The sequence below is a fragment of the Hyaloscypha bicolor genome (assembly GCF_002865645.1).
Source record: "Hyaloscypha bicolor E unplaced genomic scaffold K444scaffold_182, whole genome shotgun sequence".
In the NCBI taxonomy this organism is placed as follows: domain Eukaryota; kingdom Fungi; phylum Ascomycota; class Leotiomycetes; order Helotiales; family Hyaloscyphaceae; genus Hyaloscypha; species Hyaloscypha bicolor.
Genome location: NW_020194684.1, coordinates 2,022,996 through 2,033,591, shown reverse-complemented (window position 1 = coordinate 2,033,591; position 10,596 = coordinate 2,022,996). Strand labels below are relative to the sequence as shown.

At 38.3% G+C, this 10,596-nt stretch overlaps 2 protein-coding genes across 2 annotated transcripts; one reads left to right on the top strand and one right to left on the bottom strand.

The window, feature by feature from the left end:
- Nucleotides 1-1,300: 1,300 nt before the first annotated feature.
- On the bottom strand, nucleotides 1,301-2,678 carry K444DRAFT_647501 (purine and uridine phosphorylase; the record flags this gene model as incomplete). The annotated part of the gene is made up of 3 exons (XM_024885347.1): nucleotides 1,301-1,324; nucleotides 1,426-2,340; nucleotides 2,508-2,678. The coding sequence occupies 3 exons, from the start codon at nucleotides 2,676-2,678 to the stop codon at nucleotides 1,301-1,303; spliced, it is 1,110 nt and encodes a 369-aa protein (XP_024728168.1).
- Nucleotides 2,679-3,877: 1,199 nt separating this feature from the next.
- Nucleotides 3,878-6,125, top strand: K444DRAFT_601548 (P-loop containing nucleoside triphosphate hydrolase protein; the record flags this gene model as incomplete). Its single annotated transcript, XM_024878685.1, has 2 exons — nucleotides 3,878-4,845; nucleotides 4,898-6,125. The coding sequence occupies 2 exons, from the start codon at nucleotides 3,878-3,880 to the stop codon at nucleotides 6,123-6,125; spliced, it is 2,196 nt and encodes a 731-aa protein (XP_024728167.1).
- Between the last annotated feature and the right edge of the window lie 4,471 nt (nucleotides 6,126-10,596).

The following is a 10,596-nucleotide window of genomic DNA, read 5'->3' as shown; positions in this document are numbered from 1 at the left end:
GGAAAAGACGGCCTCTCCATTCTTTCGAGTTCGGTGTGTTAAGATAGTCCCGGAGTGATTGGTGAAATAAACGAACATCTGTGTCTGTCTCATCAATCACTACTAAGCCAAGACAGACACTTTGAAAGGTGTTTTGGTTCACCAGGTCTCCAGGATCCAAGTGTTCGCCAGATGTATCATCTGAATCCAGCTCTGCTGGCTCTTTGTCCATTGCCAGAGCATAACGAAGCTCTTTGACGGCTAAAGGCCGCTCAGACAGCGAAACCCAGGTAAGGATCTGGCCCCCTAGATGCCCTCGTGGCGCTGAGCGAACTCTTTTAATCATATCAGAAAAGGTGCCTTCAATTTTTTCGGGAAGCGTTCCCAGACGTCGCTGTAGATCATTTTCACTCAAACTAGCTTGCACGAATTTAATCAGGCTATCCGCGAAGAGGAAATTGCCTGAGGAGCGCTCCAAGATTTTCTCCGTGATATCATCTTCAATGCCCTCCCAGCCTATGTCATAGCTGCGAATGCTGTGCCGGATATGGCTTTCTATGTCTTTGTTATGGGCTGTTATGGCGAGATTCTGAGCCGATGGGAATTCCGCTAGGACGATAGATTTGACGTGCGTCCGACCAGTTATGAAAAGACGGAAGTTGGAAAGAGCTCCCGCCAAGGACTTCAGCAATCGCGTTCTCCGCTCAGCGTTCAGCTCATCCAAACCGTCAATAAAAATGTATTTCTGGTCAAACTTCTTGCCAACGAAATCAAAAACGTCCTTTGGGGTCCATGGACCCGTGCAAACCTCTTCAATTTTAGATAGGGGAAGACGAAGTTGAAGGGTGAGCTGTGCCGCTAATGTGGCCATGATTCCGTCGGACATGTGATCCGCGTCGTCATATTTGCAGTAAACATAACCCAACCCTATTTTTGGACTACTGCTTCTCGTTTCGATTTTCAAGGACTCAAGGACTACAGACCTGTATGCCGCGTTAGGAAGTAATTAGCGTCTACAAGATATCATATTTCCTGCCAAATTACGTACATCATGCAAGATTTACCCACGCCTGGCTCCCCAGTACAGCACAAAACCGGCTTTTCGGCGTCTGAAGCACGCCAGTTCTGAAATATTTTATCTTCAAACAACCATTTCCAGGTGTCATCCCGTGTTTCCTCGAGATGATATTGGTGTCGTTTTGCAGAAGCAGTAGGATCTACCCTCAGGAACCTCTTCAACTGCTGCTCTATATGCCACTTAGCCAGGTTGCAGAAATTCTTTCTCAAGCAGATTGACCTTTTTCGACGCTATATAAATCCTTCACTCCTCGGACGTCTTCTTGTACTGCACCTTGTTGTTAGCATTCAGTTTCATGCATCCCTGGAACACTGACATTCTTTCAAGATTGGCTCCAGAGCATCGACCAGCTTTCGTTCGCTCATAACCAATATTGGAGACACAAATCCAAGAAGCTCTCTTGCACAAGCGGATGCCGCCAGTGCCGCATAGTCTTGCCAAAAATCATTCTTGTGCGAATCCGCGTAGTCACAGATTCCACGGATGACCAGGCAGGGTAACTTGTTCATGATACCGGCCGCCTCCATTTCAATGCACTTGGCGCCGTACTTCTCCATAAGCTCGTCTCGTAGAAGTGGGTTCCTCATCAACTTGCTGCCAGAAGCAATGATACCGTAGTGAATAATTGGATCTACACATGAACGGTACCCGCTTCGACGCAGGTCAACTTGATTCTTGTCGCAATCCCTGCATGTTCTCCCTTCGCTCTTACACGGATAATTTGGGGGAAAGAGATGGTCCTTCTCTACTCCGGGATATCGGTAACGAGATGGATTCTTGACCATCTTCTTTTGCGCCTGTGCCAAAAGTTGGGGAATCTTGCTCTTCCCCATTTGATCATTTATCTCAAAACTTGATGTGGCTGCTGCAAGGGCGTCTGGTGGCTTATTCAATGAACCCTTTAGTTGAAAGGGCCTATCCGCATATTCCGTGCCGAAGTCGAACTGTACCACGCCTCCAAGGTTACCGGAAGGGATACTGATCACGACATCACCCAGCCTGATATCGTTCTCCTCACTAGGGATTCCGGCTCCAATCCCGACCAAAAGACAAAGACGGATTGACGGGAAACTTCGTGCAATGTTGTGGGCAACTCCAGCGGATGATATCTCTCCATAGGATCCTTTGGGGAGAGTTGCGATAACAATTTTGTGCCTGTCCATGCGGCCAAAATAATATGAATTATCATCTTCCGGCACATAGAGAGGTTCATATTCCTCGTCCAGCAGTAGGACAGCTGGAATCGCTTCTTTTGGAAGGGCGCAGATCCACGCAATGGTGAACTCCCCGGCCCGGAGACTCTTCTTTTTTCCTTTGTCTGAGATTGTTTCTCCCTTTGTATTGTGGATCGAGTCGTCTCTACCGGCTAATGACACGCTGATCTAGTATTGCTGACATTAGTACAAAAACAACACAATTTTGTGACGGGAAGAGTGGGGATCGCTCTCACAGTTGTTTTCTCTCTATGCTTCTTCCCAGAAGGTTTCGTGAAGTCCCTGTTTTGATCGCTCTCATCTAAATTTGAGGCATCCGAAGTGTCATTCAGACCACTGTCACCACCCAGCCTTACTCGGGAACTCTGCAGTTGTTCATCATCCGAGTCTTCGCGATCTCGTTTCATGATGGGAGCCGGAAAAGTTTCCGCGAGTCAATGCAGTTGAAACAGGAATTGGATATGCCTTGGACAGTGGACTTCAGGGTGTTCGGCAGTCATTCTGAAGCTTCGAATTTGAGTTGTTAACAAAGCGAGGAAAGAGTAAACTCGATCCACAACTCGCTACTATAGTGAGAATCAGCAACTTGCGGGCAAGGCTCTGCTAAATAGTTTGCGACCCAATCAAGGGCCCCAAATTGAAGCCATCGGGTGTGACTGGTGTCAAACTGTGCTCAGCCCCCTTGTTATGCCCCCCGTCGAAATGAGATGTCTTTACCCATTTCCCTCCCACGTGCTTATAAATCATTGTACATAGCTATATTCTGGGGTTATTAGCGTAGCATTTAGGGAGGGGTGCCTCCCCTCTATACAGATCAAGACACAAACTTCCGACATGTTAAAACTTGACACTGGATGTGTTTATATCAATTACAGTTATTAATACAAGGAGTCGTGGTATTCAATATTAGAATAATATGTCCTTAAAATCGTAATGTTATTAGTGTTCGAGGGTTTGGGGGATTTGATGTCTTTTGCCAATCAGGACTTAAGCACTGTATATTCCTCTTACTGTAGTTGTTATGATTCTTTACTGTAATAGTTTTATATAATGATTGGTAAGGGCTGCGAGTGTGCGGAAGTGCCGGAGCAGCTTCAAAACGCATGCAAGTTGCTGCTCTAGGAAGTCGTCTCGACCCATCTCCGCATGGTGGCTTGGTTTGCGCCCTACTACTGTCCAATTACTCACGACAAAAACAGAATGAAGAAATCGCCGAGTATCGGGCCGCGTATCGGGCGGTGGCTGTGGGTTCAATGTGTCAATACTTTGCATGCAAGACGATTGCTTTTATCTATGATTGGAGATTTGACGTGATACAAATGCGCACTTCGTCACGCTGACGCCTTCTCGAGGGAGCTCGTGCAGTTAACAGGAAAGAAGGTGAAATAGATGCCTTGAGTCTCCGGGAATTCTCCGAGGCTGAATTCATTTTCCCATTGTATCTCTGATGACGGTTACGGTTGCAGTGGGGACCGACTTTTAAAGCAGAATATTGGACTTCTGATCGATAGACTCAAAATTTCTGGATTTTCCTTGTATTTTGTGCCTTTCACTTTACAAGCTCGAGCAGGAAGCACCAAGAACAACCGATCTACCCTATTGCACCATGAAAGCGACGGAAAATGAGCCTCTCGAGGTGGACGTGACAGCGAGGCTGGGCCAAACCCGCACTGGGGGAAGTGCGCTTCCCAGCACTATCGATATCCTATCGCCGAGGAAGAACAATCCGAACCATACCGTGACAGCAGATACTGCAAAGGCCACCAGCGCCCCACATTCTGTGGGCTCTATCAGTCAAATAAAGGAAATCTATCGATCCCCAGATGATAAGGATGACACCTTTACCTGGCTTCCTGATTGCCCCCCGGAAATTGTAGAAGCCGCAGAGAATGATGAAAGTGCCAAGTTTGCCATTATTCTGCGGCACATAAAGAGTAATGACTCGGATAAGAAGCTGGAGGCTCATTCAATTGTCATCCAGAGTCCCTGGCTCCAAAGGGCTCTTGCGCAGCACGTTCTTTCGGACTACCCTGGCGTCACTTGCGAAATGAAGAGGTTGATATTCGAGGCGCCTTTTAAACCATTGATTCATCGATGGCAGCAATTACTGAATCTCAACCGGCGAAGAGATCTTGATCCACAGACTACAGAACACGTCCGTTTGCTGCAGGAGTTCTTGATGAGGGAAATTGAAGATTCCATCAAAGCATACGATGACTACATCCAAAACGGCGTTGTTACTTGGGACCATCTCTGGATGATCTTCCAGCCCGGTTGTATTGCCGTCTTTGACAGAAGAGGCGAATGTTGTGCATTTGAGGTCGACAGAACTGAGTATAAAGAGGAGGATGATCAGAAATTTCTCAGGATTTCCTGCGACGGGGTCGATTGGAGCGGCACGCACTTTGGTCGTGTTGAGGAGCCTCATGACATTCATTACTTTCCGGGCACGAGGAATATTCACAACCTTCCTATCTACCCGCTAAAGTTTCATGAAGAAAGGAAAAAGGTTGAAAAGGAACTGACTGAGCGTGGAAAAGTTTTTGAGGAACTTGCTGGATACAAGTACAAAGGGTAAGTTCTACACGCAACTGTATATGAGTATCAACTCGCTAAACAGTCTCAGGTATAATGGGATTGCAATTACCTGGGATGATAGAGGCAAGGAGAAGAAAATGCAAATAGACGGACGAATCATTATAGACACGGACTCCTTCAACCGGTATAGCCCCTACCCAATTCGGCATGTCAAAAAATGGAAACCTAAAGACGTTGACAATCTCAATGGGTATCAATCACTGAATGGTGATGAGGTGGATGGCCATAACTCTGACGACCCACCCCGGGTGAAACTCTCACCACACTACCAAATGCTTTGTAGAAGTCGAGTCCGAGGCTACGCGCTCAAGGAGAAAGAATGGCTCGATTTCTTTGTGGAACGAATCGCTGAGATCAAATGGAATGCCAAGGCGTTTGAGAGCCTAGTACTGCCACCCGCACAAAAGGGGGTTATCCTCGCCCTATCTGAATCGCAGCTGGCAAACAAACAGGTCTTCGACGACATCATTCAAGGCAAAGGAAAGGGGATAACCATTCTGCTCTCGGGTCCTCCTGGTACCGGGAAGACCTTAACGGCGGAAGCAGTGGCCGAGAAAATGCGTGTACCGCTACACGCGATCAGTTTCGCGGATCTTGGTCCTCGTTATGTATGGCCTGAGAGGCAACTCCAAAAAATCCTAGAGCTGGTTAGTCGCTGGAAAGCTATTTTACTTCTGGATGAGTGTGATGTTTTCCTAGAGAAACGCTCAGCTGATGATCTCAACCGCAACTCCATCGTCACGGCATTCCTTCGCACTATTGAGTATTACGAAGGCCTCATGTTCATGACAACCAATCGCGCAGAAAACATTGATGAGGCCGTCAAATCCCGAATCCACCTTTCAATCAACTACCCTGACCTCGATGAGATATCGCGCCGGCAGATCTGGTCCAATTTACTGAAAGTCTCAACCCTACCCCATGAACTATCCGAGCAAGACCTTGACAAGCTAGCACAGGAGAGAGTGAATGGAAGACAGATAAAAAACAGGATGAAGATGGCACAGTTACTGGCGGCTGGGAAGAGAGAGCCGCTGAAACGAACTATTATTAATACTGTTATACAACTTGAAGAGCAGCGGCTGAATAGTACAGATGTCTCAGGCAAAGCAGCCACGTCTTCTGCAGAACTAGGGTCACAGACTCAGCCTATAGGGCCTAAGTCAAGCAGTGGAAATGAAGAAATTAGCGGAAAGGGTCAGAACGATTGTGAGATTGGCCAAGAACCAGCGAAGAAAAGGCGGCGAAGGCGTTGATTTGGATCTTATTAGTTTACCTTGATAGGATAAAAGCTTTATTTCTCTTCTACAAAAAATCTGACTTGGGATTATCTAGACCGGCAGCATGAGCTTCAGTGAGATCCCAGTCAAAGAGACACGCTTCCTCCACCCAGAACGAAATATTACCAACGCGAGTATCATCCCCGAAAGAAACGCCGGTTCTTTATTCTCCGTCTCTGAGTTCGTCAAGTTTCTCTTCAACTTGCTGTTGGATGAGAGGTGCCTCCAGTGTGTCAAATGAGTAGAGTAGAGTAGAGTAGTGGGTCCTACTTATACTCTACTCAGCAGTGTGGGCTCCGATAAATTATCGATCGAAATTATCGATTAGTAATCGTTATCGGCTAAGCGATCGATAAACGATCGATATCGATAATTATCGTCGATAAAAGTGGGCCAGCCATTAAGCGAGCCCCATTACATGAACATCTCGCTTTCTAGTTCAATTATAAACCGATTAGTATTAAGATTAGTATAAAAGTAGACTATTATTACTATACTATTAGACTTTTTAACTTTCCATTTAATAGTCTATTATATAACGTAGACTAGCTAGTATTTAATCCAGTTATCGATAATTCCATCGATAAAAGTGGGCCCAGCCAGCCATTAAGCGAGCCCATCGATAATTCCATCGATAAAAGTGGGCCCAGCCAGCCATTAAGCGAGCCCATCGATAATTCCATCGATAATAGTGGGTCCCAGGGCCTTGGCAATACTACAGGGCCACTACAGGGCCAATACGCTATATTTATAGGCCTTAGACCGCCTCTACAGTACTAAATCTATTAATAATAGTGGGTCCAGGGCCTTAGTAGTACTATAGGGCCACTACAGGGCTAATACGCTATATTTATAGGCCTTATACTGCCTTTATTAAATCGGAATTCTGCTATAGTAAAGAAAAGGTAGTATAAGGCCTATAAATATAGCGCATTGGCCCTGTAGTGGCCCTGTAGTATTACTAAGGCCTTAGTTCAATAATTATTATAATTAATAATTGATTATTAATTATCGAAAAATTAGTGCAATTATCTAATTATTGCTTATTGAGCTTATTAGAGCCCATACTACTACTTAGCCAAAATATATCCTACTTATATTCTACTTAATACTTATTAAGTATATACTTAAGTAATTTAAGTAATAAGTTATATATAAGTATATATCCGTATAAGAGAGCCCTTTAACTTAATTATTAGCTTTAAACTTACTTTAAAAGGCTATATTATATTTAAAAAGTAAGTAGAAGTTAAAATAAACCCTATATATTTCTTTTCTATTTAATTTATTATTTAAAAGTCACGTATATTAAATAATACGTAATTACTATATTAATTTTTACTAGTATAATAAGTAGTATTAAAGGAATTTTAAGTAGTAAAGAAGATAATAAAGATAGAGAAAAGTAATAAAGAAAAGAATTAAATTATATTTATAATATATATAATAGCGGAATTAATATAATAGTTAAAGGCTTAAAGTTTAAAGAATTTCATATATTAGAAATATTAAGCTATAAAATAAAGTAGAGAAAATATCTCGACCTTTAGTATTATTCTACCTAAGTAATTCCTGCTTAGCTTCATTTTATATCTATTTCCGATATCCTATTCTTAGTAGATTATATCCTTATACTAGCTATTATATTATTTCTTCCCTAAAGAAAAGAAAGAAGAAATAATAACTATTAATTCTATTTTATCTAATTCCGGCCGCTTACTTATAATTAGTATAAGAAATAAATAGAATAGAATAGAATAGTGGGCCCTATTTATATTATAATAGCTAGTATAAAGGCATAATCTACTAAGAACAGGATATTAGAAACAGGTATAAAATAAAGCTAAGCCGGAATTACTTGAATGAAATAATACTAAAGGCTAAGGCATTCTCTCTACTTTATTCTATAGCTTAGTATTTTCTAATATATAAGATTCTTTAAACTTTAAGCTTTTAACTATTATATTAATTCCGCTATTATATAATACTAAGCTTACTTAACTCGGCCTATAGAAGCAATATAATACTACTAGTAAAGAACTCGTATTTGTCTTTAAAAAGCAAAGATAGAATACTGCTTTTAATATTTAATAATCTCCTTAAACTATAAAGAACTAGAGAAATTAACTAGAAGTATAATATCCTCTATAATCTAATTAATCTCAGAGCCTGACCCTTAACTAGAGTAGATAGTATTCCTTTCCTAGTAATTAGTCTACTACTAATATAAAAGAAGAAAGATATTATTTTTTATAATCTGGTTAATCTCAGAGCCTAATTCTTAACTAGAGTAGATAATATTTCCTTAATACTAATAAGAATAAAAGAACCGGCCTCTTTTTCTAGTATAGGAAAAATTAGTAGTAGTTTACTAATTTAAAATAAGAAAAGATAATAGTCGGTTTTAGTTTACTAATTTAAAACTAGATAAGATAATAATTAATTATAGTTTACTAATATTAAATAAGAAGAACTTATTTAGTACTTATCTCTATAACTAATATTTCTTCTAAAGCTACTATAGATAGCCCGGGGCTAAGTATTACTATTATAGATATATTAGATAAGAGGCTCTAGTATAATGAAACGGAGAAGCCGGACTTTAATATTATAAACCTATATTACCGGAAAAGCTATTATAATACTATTTTAGAAGAAGATATTAAAGAATAGCTAGCTAACTTAGAACTCAAAATTAGTATAAATACTCCGAAAATAGATAAGGTCTAGCGGAAATTACTTATATAGGATAACCTTATTAATAAATATTATCTAGTAGCTAATAAATAAATAGAATATTACTAGAAATTTCATTTATATATTAATTAACTTATAAAAAAAGTTAATAAGCTAGAGGTAATTACTAGTTAACTTTATATAAGAAAAAGACTAATATAAGAAGAAATAATAAAATAGAAATCTAAATAGGCAAATATTTAGAAATACTATAGATTACTATTAGAAGAACTATTTAGGGACTAATACTAAGGCTCTCTTTTGCTTTTAGTCTATAGTAATTAACTATAGCTTATTAGAATTAAGAATTCTGCTCTATTTATAAATAAGAATAATTACTAGATTAATAATTAGATATTTAATATAAGAAATAAACTAATATAGAACTTTTCTAAATTTAATAATAAACTATTAAAAATTACTTATATAATATAACTAGTTACTAGAAATATCTATAACTTTATTTATAATTAACTAGAACCTGAATTAGTTAGATAGATTTTAACTATTAAATAGATCTTTAAGATCCTCTAGTAAGCTTATAGTAAAAGTAAAGAAATAAAGTACTAGGAAGTAAAAAAAATATACTAGTATCTAAAATAAAGAAATAAGCTATTTCTAGTATTCTAGGTAAAGTTTATTTATTTAATAATAAAACTAGAGAAGTTACTAGATAACTAATATAATAATTTAATAAATAAAATAAATCTCGAGCTACTTAAGAGCTTAGGTAATAAGAAGTTTAATATTTCTAGGGACTTTACTAAGTAGTATATAAAATAAGAGAATAGGCTTCTTTTAATTAAAAATTAGTAATTCTAGGAGAAATAACTAGTAGAAACTATTTGCTATTAAATATTACTTCGGGCTAGAAAGCCTATTAGAATTCAAGAAGCTATAGTAACCCTATATCTAATAAATTAATCTTAGTAGCCGGTATTTTTATAACTAAAAAAAAGTAATTTACCGAGAATTTAAAAAGAAATTAGACTAGCTAGAAAGTCTTTATTATTATAGTTATAGAAAGCCTAGATATATAAAAAGTACTTATTCTAATTTTAATAAGATTATATCTATTAAAGAGAATTATTTAGAGGAAGCTAATAATTCAGGAATAGATAATAAGGATACTAATTCCTATTTATTATCTAATAAGAAATATAATATTAATAAATCGGGAAAAGTCTAGCTCTAGATATAGAAATAAACTTTCTAAAGTAAGAACTTTACTAAGAACCTATAGATCTTACTTAGCTAATTAGCGGGAACTAGTTCCTTATTAATTATTAAATATACTAGAAAAGTAAAACTATAATTTTCTAGTATTTAGTAAATACTAAAACAAATATATATATTTTAATTAACTAAAAATATATTTGCCCCTTAATAAAAGTATTATAAATGCCTTTATATAAACTCAAAATCCCTATTTCCTTATAAGGTTTTAATAAATAACCTAGTAAAGCTATTTAATATCTAGCTACTATAGATCTAGCTATTAATTAGTATTTCTAAACTTAATAATACCTGCTTATTACTAATCTTAGCTCTTATAATATAATTCTGAGAAGAAAATAGCTAATAAAATATAATATTTTACTAGACTATTAATAGAATTAATTCTATTAGCTAGAGAACTATAAGATAAATTAGCCAGACCTTATTTAGAAAATCTGATATTTTAATAAGAAATATTAAAAAAATAACTATT